The 23,442-nt window shown below is 41.3% G+C and overlaps 1 protein-coding gene across 1 annotated transcript in view; it reads right to left on the bottom strand.

Annotated features, from left to right (window-relative positions):
* The window catches only part of DNAH10 (dynein axonemal heavy chain 10), a 104,450-nt gene that overhangs the window by 7,161 nt on the left and 73,847 nt on the right, over positions 1-23,442 (bottom strand). Inside the window, exons 51-69 of the mRNA XM_034791440.1 lie at positions 22,684-22,764; positions 20,393-20,590; positions 19,525-19,686; positions 18,675-18,849; positions 16,836-17,017; positions 15,847-15,983; positions 14,682-14,899; positions 13,691-13,912; positions 12,087-12,234; positions 10,767-11,046; positions 9,638-9,867; positions 8,259-8,532; positions 7,640-7,744; positions 6,845-6,999; positions 5,334-5,488; positions 3,261-3,444; positions 2,108-2,308; positions 770-979; positions 302-397 (exon numbers count right to left, since the gene is read on the bottom strand). Coding sequence (XP_034647331.1) covers positions 302-397; positions 770-979; positions 2,108-2,308; positions 3,261-3,444; positions 5,334-5,488; positions 6,845-6,999; positions 7,640-7,744; positions 8,259-8,532; positions 9,638-9,867; positions 10,767-11,046; positions 12,087-12,234; positions 13,691-13,912; positions 14,682-14,899; positions 15,847-15,983; positions 16,836-17,017; positions 18,675-18,849; positions 19,525-19,686; positions 20,393-20,590; positions 22,684-22,764 — 3,413 coding nt within the window. The remainder of the gene's footprint in view (positions 1-301; positions 398-769; positions 980-2,107; positions 2,309-3,260; positions 3,445-5,333; positions 5,489-6,844; positions 7,000-7,639; positions 7,745-8,258; positions 8,533-9,637; positions 9,868-10,766; positions 11,047-12,086; positions 12,235-13,690; positions 13,913-14,681; positions 14,900-15,846; positions 15,984-16,835; positions 17,018-18,674; positions 18,850-19,524; positions 19,687-20,392; positions 20,591-22,683; positions 22,765-23,442) is intronic.

The following is a 23,442-nucleotide window of genomic DNA, read 5'->3' as shown; positions in this document are numbered from 1 at the left end:
ATTGTAATGATAATTCTTTGCAGCTAGTCTGTATAGTGCGTTTCACCAAAGGATCCCAAGGGCTTTCTAATCAAGAGTTAAGACTCTCAGCTCCTCCATGGTATAGGTAAATGTTATGTCCCTATTTCACTGAGGCAAAGAGGTTAAGTGACTTACTCAGGGCCATACAGTGATTTCTTGAAAAAGCCAGGCGAGAACAGTAGCCCACTTTGCTTGAAGATAAGATAGATCTTTTTGCAAGTGCTGGCCTTATTTACAGGATATCATTTTACCATCAGAGCTATTTAACAATCAGATTTACCTCTCCAATGAGATACTTGAGACTGCCCCATGGAATTTTGTCATCATTTTGCTGGTAGGCTTTGGTCAAGTACGTATTCAGGATTTCCATGCACACCTAGTAACAGTTATTACAACATGTTGGATGAGAAGAGTCACAAATTACAAGGATACAGACTTATTTAGTTTTCACACAATTCTAATTCGTACGTTAATTATCACGTCTTCCTCAAAAGAAAATGAAAAATAAACCTCACAACAAACAGCCAGCAGGGGGGATGTGTAAAGAGGCTGGATCAGGAATCTGGCTTCTTATTCTCAGCAATCCTGATACTGGCTAAAAATAACTATAGACTCAAGGGTCTACAGTGTCTGTTGTGACAGGGAAAGGAGGACCACTCTAACTTACTGTAAAAAGGAGACGGACAGACAGACAGTATATTTGCAAAGGTATGTGCAAACTCAAGGGCCATTAGCTTTAGCTTCTTACCTGGAAATCAGATTCATTAAAATCATATGGTACATTCCAGCCAATCTTCCCAAACTTCCTTCTCTCCTGAACCACCGCATGGAAAAATGCTAAGACATAGACCAGTGATTTAAATGCGCTATGGGGGCATTGCTCAAGGGCTTCATGGGGAATTTTGAAGTAAGTGGCTCTCATATTCAGTTTCAGCCCATTCGGTGGTTCTGTTACAACCTAGCAAAAAAAAAAAAAAAAGAAAACCCTGTCAATTATTTGAAATAAAGTTACAAATTTTACATGTTTGCTTGTCACATCATGCTAAAAATATAAAGAGCAGTTATATAACAATAGTGATACCTTATTAAGTACATTTAATTATATTTTGAAATCAAATTCAAATATTTTATATTACACATTTTAATTAATGTTGCCTTAGATCATGCTTCTGAGAAAGGTAAGGATTATTAACCCTATTTTGCAGAGGGTGAAACTGAGGCACGGACAGCTGCTTAGCTTGAGTTTCAAATGTCACACAAGCCCTAATTTGTGCTTGCAACAGTCACGGCTGTGCTCATAGATTGGGTATTTGCAGTGTTAAATTGAAGGTATACACACAGCTATTTTTTGCAGATCTGGGATTAAGCCCTGCCGGTGGTGAATGTTTTAAAGATGTCATTGATACACTAACATACATATCTGAATCAATGACAGGTGCCTAAGCGTCACTCTGCTGTGCTAACATCTGTCAGATAAAATGATTATTGTCACTGCAATGATCTACAACCACATAAATAGTCACCACAAAAGGAACATTAGCACAGCATCTCTGGCTTGCCATTTATAAATAATCATATCATCTTGCTTGTGATAAATGCTTCAGCCTTACGTAGCAGCTGGAAACAATTGTCCCATCAGAACATCTGCCCTATTGACACTGTTGTCCAGCTAGACACAGACCTCAGTTCCACATTTTCAGCATTAGCCAACTGACAGGAGGTATTTCTGTGTATCTGGGTATTTCTAACCCACTCATCACAGTGGTATTTGGGACTAAAGGGCATTTACAAGTTCACTTTTACTGACAGGGATTGATTATGCAATATGTGCCTGAGGGTAGCATCAGATGAACACTTCTATTAAACTTATTTCACATCAGTGAAACCCCACCAGCTGGAAAACCAGAGGATGAAAATCGGATCTTGCTTACCAAGAAAAAAGACAGCATTTAGGGCCCAATCCTGTATGCTGTATTCAGGCCAAATGCCCACCAAGGTCAATCAGTTTTCCCTGAATAAGAGTGGCATGTCATGATTAAGAGTGCTGTGTCATGCCTTCTGCTGGTCTTTCACCCCTGTACTGTACCTTTAAAGACTTCTGAAGTATTCCAATGGGAAAGCCCAGTGTGGGGTCAGTAGTCAGCCACAGGCGGAAGTCTGGATGAGGCTTAGTAATTCTCTCCAATGCTTTCTCCAAATCAATCAGCCATTTCACCAAAAGATGACAGTTCTGCAACATTAACCACTGTCCGCGAGCCACTGCATTCTCCAGCAACTGCAGTGCAACCTGTGTCAATGAGACGGAAACAGCTGCCTATGAGTAAAGCTTGCTTTGACCCTGAAAGTGCAGGGATTCTGATCGGTTTAGTGCATCCAACTGCTTCCTCATAGCAAGAAAACAGTCAGAGCATTTTCTTTCTTTCTTTTGCAGAATTCTCTTGGCACACTCTGGGGGAAACAAAAATGTCCAATTAAGCCATTGTCCCAATTCTCAGAGCCTCCCAGGAATACCTTGTACTGGGAGAGCTGCTCTTCTATTTCATTAACCGCTTTAAAAATAAAAACAGCACAAAGCTTTCAAACACTTGAAAATGGTAATGAAGTAAGCTTGGGTCATTAGTGTGGGGTTTTCAAAAGAGCTTAATACTGGTCTAACTCAGCTCTCACACCAATGGGAACTTTGCCACTGATTTCAAATTATAGCAGAGGAGCCGAATGCTGAGTGTTTTTGAAAATCCCCCAGCCATGATAGAGCAGGGAAACAACCGAAGGTACAAACTGAGCACAGATCAGGGTCTTTTTGCTTGCAAATACCAATATGCCCTGATGACTTTCCCCCACATTCATGTCAAGAGATGGAGAGGCAGGGACATTGACTAAAATCTGACAGCCTGCATATCTGAATCGTTTCAACCTCAACTGTTTTTTTGCTACAGGTGAGGAAGCAATTCTGAACCTATCTTTACTCAAACAGCAAATGAACTGACCAGACCAATATCTGCTCTCATTTTACAGAAAGTGATTGCTCCGAGGGCGGTAATCTGTATGCCAATTCCCACCCAGCTTGCTTTGTTTCTAATACACAGAGTACGGCTTTCCCAAAAGCCGGGGGTTGTTGGAACAGATGCATGGCCAGACCCGTAATGTCAGAAATGAGATCTGCAGCAGTCACAAAATAATGTACTGAAGGCAGCACACACGCCATCCCACTGAACTGTGCTTTGTCACAACAAAGTTACCTTTTCTTGTCCTTGTCCCATGGCAAGGAACTTGAGGCGATTCCCTCCAAAGCCTGTCCGATCAGCCAGTTTCATGAGGTCACTGGCAGGGTCAGAGCCAGGACTTAGGATAAAAACGATGGGCGAGTTAGGTGTGCTCTGCTCAAAGATAGCTTCAAAACTGATCACAGGAGGCTGAACATATCTGGGGGAGAAGAACAATAAATTGGTACACTAATTTACACTATATATTTAAAATGCCATCTATTAGGAGAGTTAATCTGGAAATGGGACAAAGGGATATTAATCCCCATTTCCTGTTTAGGCAAATTATGCAAATACTCACATAAATGGAAATTAGTGATAATCTGACTTTTCTGTAGTCCCTTCAATTCAAAGGATCTCAAAGTTCAGTACAAATTTAGGGCCTGAACCTGCGAACCCATCATCCAATGCAGTGATTGCCTCACATGCAGTCTCAATGAAGTCAATGGGACTATATGTAGGGATTGAGCCCTTTAACAGAAACACTTACTATATCTATGGAGCACATCACACACTACTGAAGTACAGCCACCTGTGGTGTGGAATTTGACAGTTATGAAACAGTACGGATCTTAGGACAAGATGGTAAGTGGAATACTGTGTTCAACTGAAACCACAGGGAGAATTTACAGAGAAAGAACATCACCATTGAAGCTGGCAATTGGCTCAGACACAGGGCTACACTGGACCTAATTAAAAGTGTGGCATGATCCTTAATGATCAAAGTGACACAAAGCCAGTGCTGTGTACTGTATGAAGGTCTTGTAAACGTTACAACCATAGCTGGTCAGAAAATGGAATTACTCCAATCTGTGAGAAATTCCAACATGCCAAAATCTGTTTTCATTCTGAAACAAAACAAAAAGTCAGAATTTCTTGCAGAATAAAATATTTTAAAATTTTTTATATGGGGCCAATTAAATGTTTCATTTTGATGTCAAAACAATATAATATAAATAGTAATGTATGATAGTAAATATTACATATAATCTTGCAGTGAAATTATTATAAAAATGAAATTAATCAAAATCATAAATTTGACGCAAAATATTTTTACCTTTATCAAAACAAAATGTTTCAACATTATCAAAACAAATCAAGAAACTCAAAACAATTTGTTTCAACTCCCCCCCCCCTCCAAATTTTGTCAAAATTGACACATTCCTGTCAGAGGTTCTGATAAAGGTACATTGTGAGATGGAAAACTGTTCCATCACATTTTTTTCGAGCAGGGCTACTTATAACTGATCTCAGCCCATTTTATGTATACTTTTAATGGCAAGGAATTTTTAAAACTTCTATTGTAACTTTTCTTGTTAAATCTACTGATGTCACGTACATTGTGCACTGTATATATGGGAAGTACAGATGTTCAAAATAATGATACTTGTCAGTTTAGGGGTACGGTGTGTTGGTGGGAGGAAGAGAGAATGGCAAAGTGAATTGAGCAAAGGGCTAACATCTTCAGGTAGAGTAGCTAGGGGTTATCACACTGCCCCTAAGACAGCTGCAGCTCCAAAAATGCTTATGTCCTCGAAGTTATAAATACCAGCTAAAATAGGACACTTGCAATTCTTGAAAAATAAAATCCATCCAGTCTGATACAGAACCTTTAACTATGCATTAAGAGGCTAAATGAAAGGAGAAATGTACATGGCTATGCACTAGAATTAGCCCAGGAAGGTTCTGGATAAAAGCAGGGGAACATCAGTTACTCCTTTGCTCTCCTGTAAGCAAATCTTCCCCACATGTATTTACCTCAGTAAGGAAACACTGGACAGGAGACCTTTTGTATACTTTTTTCCCCACTTTACACTGATTTTTCAATTAATCACCACCTGCTTTTTGTTTACTTTTCAAAGATCTCATGTCAAAAAAGCTCGTTAGAATCTAACACAATGCATTTTGCATTCCCATTTAGGTTTGTGTCCATGAAATATCAATTTGCAGTAGATGCTTAGCAACTGATTCAGGGTACCTCCGACTTTCTTTGGTTCTTTTAAAACTGGTAAAGATTCTGGATAAAAAAAATGTATGACAGCAACTTACTTCTCATCCATTGTCAGAGTAACGTAGTCAGTCACTGCGCGATATACACGGTCTACTCGGAAACACCGTAAAAGCAGCAGCTTCTGAAAATGTGTGAGACTGTTTTGGTATTGCATGGGAAATGGTGATTGTTCTAGGGCATCCAGATCATACCACTGAGAAAGGAAATACAGTAGAGAACATGAGTTGATTAGATGGACAAATCAAGTTTATTAGGAAAGTCAAAGTCAATCTGATAACAGGACTGCAACAAGAGAAACAGACATGGGGAAACAGAGAAGAATCAGAGAAAATCAGAAACTAGAAAAAAATATTAAATAAATGCCAAAAATCAACTTTTTCGGTATAAAACATGTCTGTCCAATGCCATTTTCATACTTTCATTTTATGGTAATTGTCATAAGATACAAATAAATGAGGTCACAAGCTCAAGACAATAATGGATGGTCTAGAGAAGGTGAATCGGAGATTCCTGTTTACTCTCCCGCATAATGCAAGAACAAATGGACATTCAGTGAAATTGAAAGGCAGCAAATTTAAAACTGATAAAAGGAAATACTTTTTTATACAACATGTAAACTACTCTGTGGAACTCACTCCCAAAAGTGGTAAAAGCTAACAATTAAATAGGAGTTGGGGAGGAGGGATAGCTTAGTGGTTTGAGCATTGGCCTGCTAAACCCAGAGTTGTGAGTTCAATCCTCAAGGGGGCTATTTAGGGAACTGGGGTAGATATCTGTCTGGGGGATCACCAGGGGGTTGGACTAGATGACCTCCCAAGGTCCCTTCCAATCCTGATATTCTATGATTTAAAAAATGATTAGAGGTGAAATCCTGACTCTGCTGAAGACAATGGCAAAACTGTCATTGANCATTGGCCTGCTAAACCCAGAGTTGTGAGTTCAATCCTCAAGGGGGCTATTTAGGGAACTGGGGTAGATATCTGTCTGGGGATCACCAGGGGGTTGGACTAGATGACCTCCTGAGGTCCCTTCCAATCCTGATATTCTATGATTTAAAAAACGATTACAGGTGAAATCCTGACTCTGCTGAAGACAATGGCAAAACTGTCATTGACTTCACTGGGGCCAGGATCGTATGTTAGACATTTAACTGGAAAACAAGAACAGCCACAGTTACATAAGATGTTTTAAAACATTTTAAACCCTCATGCTCCTAAGCCAGTCACAAACTGCCCAGGGTCAGGAAGAAAGTTCCCCAGGCGTAGGTTATTCCAGATTTGTTCATTATCAGTTTCTTGAACTTTCCCTGGAAGTTTCTGGTACTGGCCAGTGTTGGAGACAGAACAGCACACTAAATGGCTGACTGGTCTGACTATGGCAATTTCCATGTTTCTATGTAGATCATGCAATTACCCCACAGCTTCTAAAGAAACATCCAGTCAAGGAATAAAGGGAAAAGCCAGTGACGCCTCAAACATTTTTAACAGGTTGAATCATGTTTGAACATTTAATGGTGGGGAATAGAAACTAGACTAAGAAAATCACTTACTTCTTTCCATATTTCAGGATTTTTTTCCACGTCATCTGGAAGAGACCCAAACTCCTCAGGAAATAGTTCAGATAGGCGAATTATGTCCTCCCAGCCTTGATCCAAAAGCCAAGCACACGGCTTCTTTCGTGTACTCTTCTCCAGGGAAATATTGCCTAGTCACAATTCAGAAAACTAAATAAATATCACTATCATAAAAGGTAGCACAATTACTTTTAATTAGTCTGCTGGAGAAACAGTTACTACTTTGCAAGTATTTTTATGCCGAGTTTATATTTTTGCCACTATTTATGCATTTAACTAAAGATGGACCCTTGGTGTAAAATCGGGGCCCTTCTGGAGTCAATGGGAGCTTTGTCATTGACGTCACTGGAGTCAGAATTTCACTGTTGGCCTTTCTGCCCTCAAACAAGCTGGAGAGAAATGTAAGGGATCACATCCTCTACTGGTGTAAACCAGCCTAGGCCTGTTGCCTGAAACTAAGCTATGCCAATGTACATCAGCTGAGGATCCACTCTTTCAGTTCCAACAGTGCTAGAACCCGTTCACAGAAGTCAGTTGAACATATTTTTGTTGAACATCTATTTTACAATATTCCGCGGGGCTCAGGCTCAGTATGCTGAGGTTTAGGATCTATCTGACTTAGGAGCCCAAGTCCCAAGTAAATGGGACTTAGGTGCTTATGGAAATTTACTAAGCAGCTGACTTTGATAGTCAAATATATGTAGTCAAAAATCTCAGTTTTAATTCTAGAAGCGCATGTAACTACTACAAGGTATTAAGTATCCAAGTTACCTTTTAAAAAGAAGTCCAGTTCTTCTTGTGGGACTCTGCCATCAGCTTGTTCTATCTTGATAGTCATATTGAAGGAAAATAGTAACTTGTGTCTCTCAAACAAGCCTGCAATGAGAACACAATATTCTCATCAGTCTGCTTCTTAAGAATGTGGGCCTCGGACAAATTTCAGATCCAGATCTTGACTCTGATCACCCCACAAAGTTCAAGGTGGTGAATTTTGGTTCAGCCCACTGTAAAGATTTGAGCCTGCAACATTCACATCCAGATCTAGCTTCAGATTCCAAACGATCTCCCCTCCAAAGCCAAGAGAGGTTGAGATCCATATTTCTGGTTTGGAACCACTGTTATTTGTAACTGATTGTTTATTAAAAGTACAAGCACTTCTTAAATGTCAAGGGGATGGAATACAGCACTTCTCTGCATCTCAGCAGAACCTCAACATGAGGGAAGAAGGGGTAGAGAAGGCAGAGGCATTAGCAGTGAATAGTGAATTCAATATTTGTTGAAATACCTTTGACAGTACAAAATTATATTGCTTTGCACAACTGACTGAAGGAATTCCCATTACAGTCATTCAAACATACACAATGCCATCTCATTGCTTAATCACACTAACCTGTGCAGCCATAGTTATATATGTTGAATGTCAATGTGTCCATGATATTTTTTAGCCTCTTTGGAAGAATTGAGTGGGGCATGGATTTCCGAAGCGAAAACCCAAACACATCTAAGAAGGAGGCCAAGGAATATTGATACATGGTGTTGACAAGGGCCATTTCAGACAAAACAAAGAACAAAATGGCGCCCCTCTTAGCAGCAGGTCGGTAACCATCTCGCAGCTTGTCAATGTCCACTGCCGTCTTCTCAGCCAGCTTGAGTTTCTCTGATACCTAGTAAGTGAGAAATGTGGATCCCAGGCAATAATTTTATCTATATATAACTACTACACAGAACTACATGGTTAATGATATGCTGAGCTAATCTGTGGCTAAACAATATTGAAACAGCGTTTTGAAATATTATGAACAACTCTTCCAGGATTTAAAAATATATCAAGCAATAAACAAGTATCAAAAAATCCTATGAACACTGGCAGATGTGCCATCAAAAGCCAGTTGCTGCCACAGAATCAAGAACATTTCCTTGAAATAATCCCACATTAAATAGCTAAAAATTCAAGTAGCTTTTTTTAAAGAAAAAAATCATATTAGTAAAAATTCTTTTCCCTCTCCAAAAATGCTTTAGTTCAGTTTAGTAAACTTCCAGATTATAAAGTTGGAATATCTGTGTTACAGAGCACTGTATGTTTGTAAGAAATACTGGAAAAGATTTACAAATTTCAGTTAACCTTCAATTTTAATAAACTGAAGATTGTTTCAGAGTTGGAATAAGATGTTACCAAAGATAGATAGATAGATAGATAGATAGATAGATACTCACTTTTTTTTTTTTAACTAAAGGTCCCTATTATAAGGAAGTCTTCTCTGAAGGTAGACTTGCCATTTGTGTGAGGGAATAAAATCCTCTCCATGGCACTGAAATATGTCATGATGTTACATCATGAATTCACGATCCAGGTGAAGACCTTCTGACTCACCACCATCACATCAAGCAAAACATTGTAAAGTGCTGGTGTTTCATAGGCCCAAGATTGACTTTGAGACTTCTGCACATTAAGGTATTTCCTCAGGAAATACCATGCTGCCTGGCCCCATACCTAAAGATAATGTATTTCTGAGTATGGATAAACATTCCTGGGTCAGGTGGGCATCTCTGAGCAAGCAAATTCTTAAAGAATTAAGATTTCTGTCTCTGGGCACAAGTGCTAGACCTGTGCATGTTTGGAGTTCTCATAGACAACTGCTCACCATGTAACTCTCAGCTCCTTTTCAACTTACATCCTAACTTAAGGAATAAAGGAGGATGAAACAAATCCCAAAGGAAAGATGGGGATTCTTAGGTAGAACAATGGTGAGATAAGGCTCGAATAGGTACCTCACTAGCTTTGGCTTTTGTCTCCTCCAGGGTGTGCACCAAGTCCACATTATCCAACATGTTTCCTGTGGAAGTGGCTAGTTCCCGGAGGAGAGAGTCTTCCAAATCTTTCAGCAAGTTTTTGTTCTCGCTGGTTTCCTGGATAAGATGTTCTCTCTGCTCTTCTAGCTCTCTTCTTTCAAACCCCACAATAACACTGAGCAGCTGATCCTCCAGGCCTTTTAGTGTAACTATGGATGGAAAATGGAGAACCATGTCCTTAGCACAATCTTTCTTAAAACACAAGGTTAGCTTTCATACAGTTCCTTCAGGCTATATGATCTTATATAACTGTGCCAAAAAGACCGGTTTAGTTAACAGCATCGAGTGTTGTTCTTCTATATCGGTTCTCACCTGACACATCCAATAAGCAGCATGTAGTTTAGTTTCCTTTTAGACTAACAGCGGGAAGTGGAAAAATTTAACATTAAATCATAGAATCGTAGGACTGAAAGGGACCTCAAGAGGTCTTCTAGTCCAGTCCCCTGCCCTCAAGGCAGGACTCAGTATTATCAGAGGCTGAATATAACGGGGAGTATAAACAATATAACATACATTGTAATATTATACAGAGTTAACAGGTACTGCAAATTCCACTGCCAGAGAGCCAGGACATTTCTGTCCCCTCTTCTGATGTGATCAGAGGGCTAGCCACTATTTACAGCACTCGTTCTCTGTTTTCTTACCCACCGAGGGCCAGATTTTGACCCCCTTACTGCTACTGAGAAGCAGCTTTCCCCATGAGCTGTCAATGGGACTCGTGGAGAAAGGGATCAGACAACACGAGTAAGGGTGTCAGAATCTGCCTTTCACTCAGGCCAGACCTGGATTTGCGGAGGTACACAAAGCAGAGTAACGCCTGGAGGCATTGGTTTCAAGCTAATGACTCTCTAGCTGGGCTCACTATCTCCTGGCTGAAAACACTTGCATTTTACAGCTCAACTCATCCAAACTCATGTGCTGTGGTTTCTGGTACAAGACAAAGGATCTCAGCTTTTTGAAGCAATCACTCATCTGAGCCTAGTTTATGCCCTACGTTTGCACTACTATGCAGTTAATACTCTGCCCCTAACAGCATGCATTTGCTCACCTGTGTAGTTGATAACCATGGCTTTTCCAAACACCGACGGTGAATATTTAGGATTCGATAGCTTGGTGTTCAAGTACAATTTGAAATTATTGTCATAGTCTACCTCCTTATCACCCAGCACAATAAATATTCGCCCCTGGGTAACTTTTATATTCTTTTCTAAGACATTGTCAATCACAGGATCTATGTATTCATCTACGTCATGGAACAAGAAAGGACTCCCATACTTTATAGCCATTTCTAGTTGTTTAAGGAAATCAGGGTCATTAAAGGAGGCCATCTGAAAGAGAACAGAAAAATGGAAAGATTTGGAAACAGTTAATATTGAATTCACTGAATATTTCTTTTTTACAATAATTGCCAGTATTCATTAAGCTTGCTGTTTGTCTATGCATCTCTGCCTTTCATCCTACAGATGATATAACCCAGATTGGAAGAGACCAAAGAAAGCACATTCTTGATTCTGATCCACTGAGAAAAACTGTCTGCTTGGAAAACAATTCTTTTCTGCTGCAACTGCACCCCTAAACACAATGTGGCCTAAACTTTTGTCTATCCTGTTCCTGCAAGCACTGGGGCTTTCTGTGAGATGCAAGACACGCACCTTGCAGCATGAGTAACGAGGCAAGCCCAAAGTTCAAGCAAGTTTGCAGGTGCCACGCAGGAAGAGCATCGCATTGTTGGGTATCCACCAGAACTTAAAAGGCTAGGCAATGGAGCAAGGAGGGGAAAACAGTGGTTTTGAGTGAGCTTGGAGGACTGGAACAGTGAGGGAATTGAGGATCATGGGAGGGTCATGTCCCGGGGGGATTAAGACTAAATAGTTCTTAGATATAACAGCATTTCACCTCCCCAAACAGACACCCCTACCAGCTGAACTACTGAATTTTTGTCAACATGCTTTATAACTGGAGAAGAGGTGTCTTGGTGGCATCTGCCTCTGGTCTCCCAAGTTCACACAGCACTAAAAGAGACAGAAGCATGATGTAAGCTGTTGCTCCCCTGCTGAGGGTAGAAGGAAACTGGAGCCCAGCATTCTTCGTTCCCAAAATTGGAGGTCTCTGACATGGCAGCTTGGCGTCTGGTGTTTCAAATATCCTGCTTCAATCCTCCACAGGCTGGATGCAGGGCAGGGTCACTATCCATTTGGATAATTGACTTTATTTTTAGATGCTTAATGGAACTGCACTTCCATCCTATTGAGGGTCAATCATCATGACTGTCAATTTCTACTAGTAAGTGATGTCTTGGTCAAGTGGCAGATATTTATGCATCTTTCAAAACAATAAATGTAAAAATAAAATGAAAATTTAGCTTCACCCTCAAATTATTTTTTTCTTCTTTTCTCCTGATCCAATTTAATGCCTGCTGCTGGGGGTCTATGCACAAAGGGAATCGGCTAGCACGTGTTGTCAGAATGCCATTCTGAACAGAGAGCTCATCTGGAGGCAAACCTTGGGAGCCCCACCTGGGGAGGAAACAGAGTAAAGATTGCTGTGTATTTTATTCTTTATGGTACAGCAACATGCTTCACTTACGGGTAAAACAATGCCGTCCTACTGAACATTCTATTACAACACCCTAGAACATACAGTGTATTAGACTGGGAGATGAGGCATGTCTGCATGGCAAAAACAACCTCACAGCAGCGAGTCAGAGCCTGGGTGTACAGAACTGCGCTACAGTGCTGAAAATAGCCATGCAGATGTTTGGGCACAGGCTCTGAAGCCCAGGGAGGGGAGTGGGTTTCAGAGCCCAAGCTCCAGCCCGAGCCCAAACATCTACACAGATATTTTTAGTGCCACAGCATGAGCCTGAGTCGGTAGACATGGTCTCTGAGACTTGCTGCCCTGGGCTCTCTTTTTGCCATGTAGACAAAACCATAGACTCCCAAGGGAAACAATTAAAACATCATTGAGTTACTTATAACTAGCCTGGCTAAAGCACTAATTCACGTATTGTGGTGAATAATCCTGCACTAGCAGGAAAATGGTCTAAATGAGACAGGACCTGGCCCAAATCCACTGAAGTCAATGAAATGACTCCCACTGGTCTTTGCATCCCACTCATAGTGTGGATCTACTTTGTGAAACAAATTTTTCAACGGCATCACATGGTACCAGCTATACTGAGTGCTATAGATGTGCAAAGTACAATGATTTATTAGATTCCAGGTGCTCAGTTCACAGGAAGAAAAATGTTTTGTCTCACTGCCAGCCTTGGGATCTGAAAATTCTTCCTGGGATGCTTGCGCATCACGAATAGTAAAGATTATACTCTACAAATTCAGCCATTGCTCACTCCAGTAAAAGCCCACTGCATTGACATTCTGACCTCTCTTACACTTATCTATCTAATCTCTATCAGGTATTTCTAGAGCACCAATCACTGTATAGAACTTAGGGGCCTTCAGTTGGTAGCCTAAGGGTAGCAGAGAGCAGGAACAGAGCTCCAGACAGGAACTTAGTTAAAAATTCTGTTGATCAGTGTGAGCAGAATACAGTATATTTAGTATTGGAGAGGGGTCAAGATTAGACAATAGCTGCATTGGTTATGCTTGACTAACAGGAGTAAAAAGCAGTTCAAATTTAATTTTGTCATTGGAGTAAGCAGACAGGACTCCAAATACACAGGGGGAAGATCTCTTTGCAAGGCACTTTGAGATTCTTGGATGAAAAGGACTATAAAATTATTATTCTCTATTGAGAAAGATGATCCCGTTTTCAAACAGTCATTTTTTAGAGGAGATTGTATGCTAATTGCTTTTTTCTGATTTCCATGATTCAGTGCACAAACAGAGATGGGCCAAACCCAATGATCTCCAATCCTGGATCCAGATCCAGATGCAAACTGTGGGACTCCCACCCTTCTCTACACTCAGTAGCAGCTCGGCTGCTTTTTTAAAGCTCAGTGATTTCACATACCTGCTAATCTCTACATCATCAGTCAGGAGGTATTCCAATCTAAAAGGCTGGCTGAGAGGAATCTCTCGTGATCGTATATCTTCTTGCCACTCATGGTAGATCATCTCATTACGGAAATCCCAATTGAATGCCCCTTCATAGCTCAAAAAAGCAGCGCAAAGTAGACAGTCGCCTAGCAGCTTCACTTTTCGCATTTTTAACTCCTCTAAGTCATTTGTCCATCTGATAGAAAAATTAATGAATTCTGGGTCAGTTTGAGATCCTTTCTGCAGCAGGGGTCAGAGAACTCCATTTTGTGTAGAATACCTGCAGCATTTCTAAGCTGCTTAAGTTTTAACTTCAGGTTGCAAAGAGCCCCAAACCTACAATCAACCACCGTATCACAGCAGTAATGGCAGCAGAAAGTTCAATTTGACCTGGAACTAACTTCCTTTTAATCTAAAACAAGTGGATTTGCATCATGCATTTAAGCAGTACTTAACTGCAGCTACATTTTGCTTTTTTGCTTTTCAGTTTAAAAATGTGAGTCTCGAGTATGCCCAGTAAAGACTTCTGGATTGAAAAATCATATTATTTATTTTTATTATTTTTCAGTAGCCAAAGTATGTTAGTTGCTTCACAAAAACAAACAAAACACACAGGGTGCAATTTTCAAAAGCACCGAGGGAGGTGTTTGAATCTTCATCCTTAGAGGTTTTTAAGGCCCAACTTGCCAAAGCCCTGGCTGGGATGATTTAGTTGGGGTTGGTCCTGCTCTGAGAAGGGGGTTGGACTAGATGACCTCTGAGGTCTCTTCCAATCCTAATCTTCTATGATTCTAATTCCCATTTTCAAAAGTGACTTTCATTGAAACTTAGGCTCCTAAGAGCCTGAGTCACTTTTGAAAATGGGACAAACTCCTACGTCACTTAGGTGCTTTTGAAAATTTTATGCATGGTCTCTAAGTTTACATTTTAATGCACAAAATCTCTCTTCTGGCACTAGACTTAACCTTATATTTTCAGATCCCAAGCCAGAGATGAGCTTGTCAGCAGCGATAAGTCTCCTTTCCATGATCTCTGCTTCTTCTTGTAATTGTTGTTTTTCCCTTATTGCAGCTTCATACTTATCTCCCAAAGCTTTGAGCTCCCTCTGAATTGTCGCCAGCTCTGTCTGTATCTTTTCCAGATCACGTTTACTTAAGTAGTAGTTCCTTTCCAGTCTAGCCACCTACATTATGAAAGACATCATGTGTCGTGTCAGAGGAAAGAGGAGTTTTATTTTTTGGTGCAAAATCATTGGTTTTCAACCTTCAGTTAGCTAGTTCATATATGTTTAAGACAATCTGGTAATAAATAGTATAAGAAGAAAAAATAGGCACTGTTTTTCACCCAACTCCTCTCACCCCATACACGCATAATATGGTCTGATTCTGCAGTCCTGACACAGACAAAACTCTTAGCCCAGATCTAGCCAGGTACTTAAGCACATGAGCAGTCCCACTGACATCCATAAGAGTACTGGCTGCCTAAGAAAAAAGGGATTAGGGCCTAATAAAACATTTAGAGCCAGGACTTGCCAAATGCACTTGCCCACTGGCAAGTGGCAAGCAGAAAACCTTCCTTAGTGACCAGAAATGTTTCCTAGTAGTATTGATAGGATTTACACTTTCATTTTATAAAAGAATTACATTGCTAGTCCTTTTTAAACAGGCCATAAAAATGTTTCCTGCTTAAACCAGATAAATGGATTTGACATACTGTACCGTTGAGTCCCACTATGCCCAAATGCCATGGGTATCATTTTAAGTGAGTTTTCAGTAGGCACCTATAACTTTCATCCCTGTTTCCCGCCTTCCCCCAACATCACATTACAAAACTCTTCCTTTTACTTCATGCTTTAATGCAAATGGAAACTGGTATCACAGACCTATAATACAATTAAAACAGCAGCTTGCAATTGAAAGCTTGGCTTTGTAAAGTGCTTTGAGGTCTTCTGAGGAAAAGCACTATATAAGAGCTAGGTATTATTATTACAATAGTTCTAGCAAACACCACTTTCATGGTTGTTAACACTTTGAAGAGGAGAAACACTGCAGTACATAGAATTGCCAAGTGTTATTTTTGTAGCAACAAATACTCTTCATAGTCCTTTATGTTCACATTTTCACAGTGTACCTTTTCTCTCTTTGGCCTGATTTCCTTAGCTACGTCACAGTAACTCATTACTGCATCGACAAATTTTAACATTCCCAATCCTGCTCTGCTAACAGCTTCCATTTCTTCAAATGTCGTGTTCAGATTCTTTAACAGAGCTAAATGTTAACACACAAAAACACTGCAAGTCAGTTTAATAACAATGCATAAATCACAAAAGCAGTAGCTTTCCTTGTTAATCAAATCTCAACTAGCTCTCTAGTTCTGTGGTATGTATTGGAACAAGGATGTGATAACCAATGCAAAACAACTGTACAGTATAAGGTTATGCTGCTGGACAATAATAAAACAAGCAAGCTATTGTCAGCTATTCAAGGACTTTAGGCCAGATGACTCCAAGGGAAGCTAAGTGAGATCAGCACTTCGCAGGGATTGCTCAGCATTTCTCAGGATCGAGCCCTTTGCTTCCTAGGTGGCAGTCAAAGGTTATTATGCTCAATGGACCAAATTCTCCTCTCACTGCCCCAGAGTAACTCCAGTGGAGTTACACTAGATTTACATTGGTGTAAGCATGAGCAGAATTTGATCCGATTAGTTTGAGTTGCAGCCCACTGCCTTTCCGTGACACACTTGTGTTGTATCTTTAACGTTCGTTGTGAAGATGATGTGACAATTATACTTTCAAAGTAGCTAAAAAACAAACAGAGGCCCTGCTCAACTGTTCAGTTTATGTCTAACCTCCTCTAAGCAAAAGTCACACAAGATTACAATGCAAGTTAAGGCATAACCCTGTGCAGAGAGCAAGCACAAGGCCTTTGTGCCAGGAAAGTCCTGATTAAGCCGACAGTGCAAAGCAAGTTGGGCAGAGCCCTCATGTTTGCCCTCGGCACCAGGGTGAATTTCACCCAAAGAGAAGAAAGCTTCCAGCATAGCAGCTAACATCTGAAATGATATTAATAAAACTCAACATTCACTTCCAAGTGCCTGGTTCATTCAGCTAAACAATTTACCTCGGACGGATTTAACTTGGGTCTGAGTAATTCCATCAAAATCTATCTCCATTAGGGATCGCAGGAAATTTGGGTCAGACATCATTCCTTTGGCCATCTTCCAGTTTAATTCTTTGTATCCTCTCATTATGAGGATACATTCACAAACAGTCTGCACCTGTTTAGGGGGCTTAGCAAAGGATCTAGAAAATAAACATGGGGAAGGGAAAGAGACAAAGTGCATGATGCTATAAATACATAACTCTTATTGGAAGAGCTTTTTTCCCAACCAGTGGTATTTAGTGCAGGGGGTGCTGTAAGATAGCAATTCCCCAAGATACCTCCTCATCCAAGTGAGAAATACAATCCAATCCAAACAAGGAAAGATTTATAAACAGAGGGCTAAAAACTAAATATTACATTCATACAACAACGTTCTCAAGGTTTCTAAAGGAGTTCAACCATCAGAGAAATAAAACCCTTAACCATGTTTTTACTGGAGCTTAAAGCTGCATCAGCCTGCAATAACAGCGACAGAACACTGGCAGCAGCCATACTGAGCTGGTTTTGGAAATAATCCTCAGGACCCTTGGCTAAACTAGTGTAATCTACTAGGGGAACAAAGGAGATTTTCGGATGGAAAGGTGAGAAGAAACCCATCAAAGTCTGATACTCTGATCTTTCCTTTGAATTGCCAGTTCTATCCCATCATACAATATTTTCTTCTGGATACTCATCTATCTCCTGTTTAAAGGTCTTTATCATACTAGGTGATTAAACGTAAGCATGCTTTCCTATTCAACATTATTTAACAACTGTGAGGGATGACAGGCCTTGAACCCACAGGCAGCATCAGGCCACAGCCACCCCCCAGCAGCTCACCTAAACAAGCAGAGAAAAGGAACCAGTGAGTGCTAGCTCGCAGAGGGCCCCAACCCTGAAGCTCCCAATTGGGGGAAACATCCAGCACCCCTTATTGGCTGAGGAGCGCTATATAAACCAGGAAGAAACAAGAAGTTATCTGAGCAATCCCTGGCTGGCTGCTACTATGGGACCCCTCCTGCTTGAGTGACTCCTGAGCCCTGCATTCCTGCCTGCTCTAGGCCTGGTGGAATGCAATGGTGTGTAACTACAGCCAGAAGCTCCATTGGTGTAAATCAGCATAACTCCATTGAATGGAAGAGGAAGGTCAAGTTGCCCATTGCAAGGGGAACAGGGAGGAAGAGTGTCTAGAGGCCTAGTGGGAGGAGGACGATCAAGAAGTGTGGTGGGGACTGGAAGAGTCTGAAAGGAGCAGGAATAGCAGAATTTTGAGGGGAGCTGAAGTTTGGGTATAGCTTTAAAGCCACCTTTACAAGAGCTATTATTAAAACACAAAAGGAGGAAGGTATATAAAAAGAGAAACACACATTCATACCATCAAACATCTTTGAAACACAAGTGCTGTGTATCCCACATCTAGTGCAGAATAAAATCACCACCCCAGAATGAAAGGGCTAGGATAGCTACTGCTTGAATGACCCCCACAGACATTTCAGTAGTACTCAGGGTGGCAGAATGTATTACAGAATAATTAGAAAGACATCAAATATTGGATTGCTTTCCTGGAAGGAAGGACAGGCCTGTGGTTGACCCACGGGACTTGGAGATCCCCAAGCTCTGCCTCAGACTTCCTCTGAGACCTTGACCTCTCTATCCTCAATCCCCACATCTGTCTACTAGGGATGATCATGCTTCCTTACTTCACAGGGGTGTGTGAGGCTGAGGGTGCTGGTGCTTGTCAGGTACTTAGACTACAGCAAAGGCACCATGGAAATGAATTTCTAAGAGTTTATGCTATTACAAATCAGAATTAATCACCTAATCTCTGTGACATCAGACTTGTCAAGCTTCTGCAGCTCCAGTTTAGCAGCTTCTAAAATAGGCATGGCCTCAGCCAGGGATGTCTCAGCATCCTTCTTTTCCACAGCAATGACCTTATTCTGTTCTTCTATCTCCACCGCTTTTTCTTCAGCCAATTTTTTCTTCTCCTCAGCTAAAAAGTGCGAAAGGCAGTATATAGTAAATGGCTTACTAAGATTTGTATCTAGATAACAAACCAGTAAAAGTGCTCATGGCCTAAAATCAGAAACTACCACGATCGCTAGATCACTATTAACTCATTTGGTGCTAGGTCATTGCTATTCACAGTACTCTTCCCATCACAGATAAGTTCTGGAATGCTAAGAACAACAGAACACAATCTCCTTTTCTACTCTCTTCTTCCTGTTTGTGTCTCCTCTTTCAGCTCACAAATCCTCCCGGCGCATTCACTCCCATTGCCTTCCCACATGCTGCCATGCCTTTGGCTCACAAAACTCCCCTTGCTGCTAGTGTCTTCTCTCATAATTTGCTCCTCGACAGTTTGGGATGGGATGTGAAGAAGAACACTGTATCTACTTGAAACTGCAATGGACGTTACTATAGGCAGATTGCAATTGTACAGGTTGGAATTTGGTCAGAAAACAAAGGTCAACAGTCCTACTCTTGTGCTAAGTACTATATGACCATTAATGATACCATGGTGGAACCTTAGGTCAGTACTGACAGAACAAGAGTACCACCTATTGAATCATCAACACCTGTGTTCTTTAAGAATCTCCCAGCCTAATACTGACCTGGCCCAACCCAGCTTAGCTTGTGGGCTATGAGAAGAGTTTTAAGTACTTGCCTATTGCTGTGTTGGTTGCTATCTCTTGTAACAAGGCCTCACAGGCAGCTGATTTTTCAGCTAATACAATCTTCTGCTCTGCAAGTTTCTCATTTAGTTCATCCAGCTGAACAGTAGCTTCCTTCAGTTTAGCTAATCCTCCTTCCAGACGTTTGCATTGTGCTTAGTGAAAAAGAGGGAGAAATATTAGTGATTAATGGAGCTATCATACAGTGTCAGACACCATTATTTAACGTGGCCTGTTCTGTAGGCAAAGAAATCAGTCCTTTTCTTAAAACTGGAGCAGGCCTCCCTTGCTTTTTTGCAGGGTCACAAGTTATTATGGAGCTCCAAAGAGCCCAGGCTCCTTGGTCCGTCCTCTTGTTGAGAGTGTAAAACAGAGTCCCACAAGAGAGTTTTCCCCTGAGCATCGGCTCAGGAGTTGCAGAACTTGGCTGAACCATGTCCCCTCTCCTCCTGTGGCACATTTTCTGTGCTTCTGCAGAAGACCAGCTCTGACTGTACGTCAATCACATTTCAATGCACTAGGCACATTTCAGTATCCATCAGAATACAGCTAACTATTCCAAGAGGAACAAAGCACATGTCACTCAGGCATCTCTATAAAACCCTGAGCTGAGTCTGAGATACCAAGTTCAAATCCATACCCAGACTCTCCCAAAGCTCAGGGATGTTTGGATAGGAGGTTCAGGCTTGGGTCCAGATAAAGAAAAAGTGTCACTCAGGGCATAGCCCATTATTCAGGTAACATTCATTTGAGGGTATTTGGGTTGTATTTATTTGATTGCTTTTGCACAGATTTGCTGAGCAAAATGAGTCTGTTTAAAACATTTCAATCACATACAGTCTTAAAAAGAGAAAACCTTACCTAAAATGAACTGATTTTTCTCTTCCAGCAATTTTGAGTAAGTATTAATGAAATCAAGATAATTCTTTGGCGTAACATAGTTGCTGCGTCTCAGCTTTTGTAGGAATTTTTTACTGAAATTCCCTACAGATTCGTGCACCATGACTATGTGCTCAATCACAAACTCTGTGTGCTCTGCCGGGATCAGTGGATTTTCCCCTGAAAAGAGGATATGAAAAATAAAATATCTCAAAGCCATTTAAAAGGATGCTAAGTTTCATTTATCCCCATTTTACAGATAGGGAAACTAAGGCACAAAGAAGTTAAATGACTTGCCCCCGGACAAAGAAAAGTCAGTTGCAGAGTTAAGAATAGAACCCAGGAGTCCTAACAGCTGGTCTGCTCAGAGCACTAAACCATGCTGCCTCTAGGCTTGGGAGTTCTCTCTTAACTTTACCAGTATATTTTAAAAATGTTCTTTCCCTGCACACCCCCACACCCCCTGAAGAAGGCCGCAAATTTGAGTTTTGTGGGGTCTGAGATATAACCACCCACTGTCAGATTGAGCTCAGGTATTTGCATTATAGTACAATGTACTATTTTCCAGCCATCAATTCTTTTCTAGCCTAACTCAACTCACCATCTAAACAACAAAGGACAAGAAGTTGTAGATTTGAGAGTGTAAGATTAGAGCAGATAGTCCACTGCAGTTCAAGACCAACACAACCAGATCTGCAGAGGTTTAAAAAACAGGATCCGTGCAAGTTTAAGAATCAAACACTTCTTATGGACCCCTTATGGGAAGCTGGAATGACTTGAGAGCTGTTTAGATACATCAGATCTTTGATGTCTACCTTCTTAGCAGCAAGGAGTGAGACTGATACTGTTTCATAACTAAAGCTCCCAAGTCCTTTTCCATTCTCCTTGCTGCCAGCTCCTGTAATCCCTTGAGTATCTGTTACTTTTTACTGCCTCTGGGTGGGATTTTCAGAAGGGTTTAAGTGCCTCCAGAGAGCAAGTCCGGAATCCGTGCTTCTCAAAATCCCATCCTCAACCTCTAAACCACATTCATTTAAGAACCCCGAAAGGGATCTGTCTTGAAGTGAAAACCTGCTCATTGGTACTGAACCTCGTGCAGAGGACTGCAAACATCCTGCTAATGTTTGTGAGGATGCTTTATTTCACTTACCTGGCCAGAAGATGATCTAACTTCTTGGAAATGCAGACCCGTCAACTTTGTTGTTTCAATTTAAATTTTAGCAAACTTAAAAATATATTTGGGGAAGCGACATATTAAAAAACCATAGTCTGAGAAGGGAGGATTTCACACCTGTCAGGATTTATACAGTCTGAGCAACTGTAAGCAGCTAACGCTTAGCTCAGACACCTGCGCTTTTATGAGTCAACAGTGTGCCCTTGTTGCCAAGAAGGCGAATGGCATTTTGGGCTGTATAAGTAGGAGCATTGCCAGCAGATCAAGGGACGTGATCATTCCCCTCTATTCGACATTGGTGAGGCCTCATCTGGAGTACTGTGTCCAGTTTTGGGCCCCACACTACAAGAAGGATGTGGAAAAATTGGAAAGAGTCCAGCGGAGTGCAACAAAAATGATTAGGAAGCTGGAGCGCAAGATTTATGAGGAGAGGCTGAGGGAACTGGGATTATTTAGTCTGCAGAAGAGAAGAATGAGGGGGGATTTGATAGCTGCTTTCAACTATCTGAAAGGGGATTCCAAAGAGGATGGATCTAGACTGTTCTCAGTGGTAGCAGATGACAGAACAAGGAGTAATGGTCTCAAGTTGCAGTGGGGGAGGTCTAGGCTGGATATTAGGAAAAACTTTTTCACCAGGAGGGTGGTGAAGCACAGAAATGGGTTATCTGGGGGGGGGCGGAATCTCCTTCCTTAGAGGTTTTTAAGGTCAGGCTTGACAAAGCCTTGGCTGGGATGATTTAGTTGGGGATTGGTCCTGTTTTGAGCAGGGGTTGGACTAGATGACTTCCTGAGGTCCCTTCCAACCCTCATCCGAAGAAGTGAGGTTTTTACTCACGAAAGCTTATGCCCAAATAAATCTGTTAGTCTTTAAGGTGCCACCAGACTCCTTGTTGCCTTCCAACCCTGATATTCTATAGTATCTCAGTAACCATTTTTGAATGTTTTTTAGTCGTTACACCGTTAGTTTAGACCCAAGAAGCATCCTTAATGTAAGAGCAAATAAAGAGCCTTACAATATCTTAAAGTAAGGAGTGTGTTTCTTGATACCACTGGATACACCATGAGTTTGAAGGTTAAAAATCCCTAACATTTTACTTACCTAAAAAGGACTTGGCAACTGCGTACAAGGCTTGTGGGGGCCAGGGCAAGAACCAGTCAATACCAGTATTGTTGACAAGACCTTAAAACAAATGAATATTATCAATAAAACAATCCAATCCAGGTCTACCCCTCTTCTAGCTCAGTGCATTGTTCTTTAGTGCGGGATGCAATAAAACTTCTCTTATTTTCACAGCCACTCACAAGCCCACTTTTCTTTGTAAATACCAAACCACAGGATGGAGACAATTCGAGAGTTACTCTAACACAGAGACTAAATGCTGCAAAATAGGCAGGCCATTTACTGTACATACCTGGCTCAAAGAAGTTAATTAACTGTCTGACCCAAATATAAACTGACCTTGTAAATGTCAGTCAATAATTTCCACTTAATGTGTGGTAAGTAACTGTGCAAGTACTTAATAATGAAACGCACTATGGTATATGTTTGCCTTGATGCAGTTTAGCTGCATGTTTGTCAGATATCTGCACACACCCACTGGAGAACTTGTACATAAAAGACAACTGCAGACCTGCATCCCACACAGGGCCGGCTCCAGGCACCAGCCCACCAAGCTTGTGCTTGGGGCGGCACCTGGAGGGGGGCGGCGCGGTGCTCCGGCTCCAGGGAGAGCGGGGCCACGGCCGGGGCTTGCCACCCTCCCCCCAGCGCTCTGGCCACCGGGGAGAGCGGAGCCCCAGCCGGGACTCGCCGCCCTCCCCCCGGCGCCCTCCCCTGCCGCGCTGGGGGGGCGGCCGG

Source organism: Trachemys scripta, chromosome 15, assembly GCF_013100865.1.
Source record: "Trachemys scripta elegans isolate TJP31775 chromosome 15, CAS_Tse_1.0, whole genome shotgun sequence".
NCBI classification, from domain to species: Eukaryota; Metazoa; Chordata; order Testudines; family Emydidae; genus Trachemys; species Trachemys scripta.
This window is presented reverse-complemented; position numbering and strand designations above follow the sequence as displayed.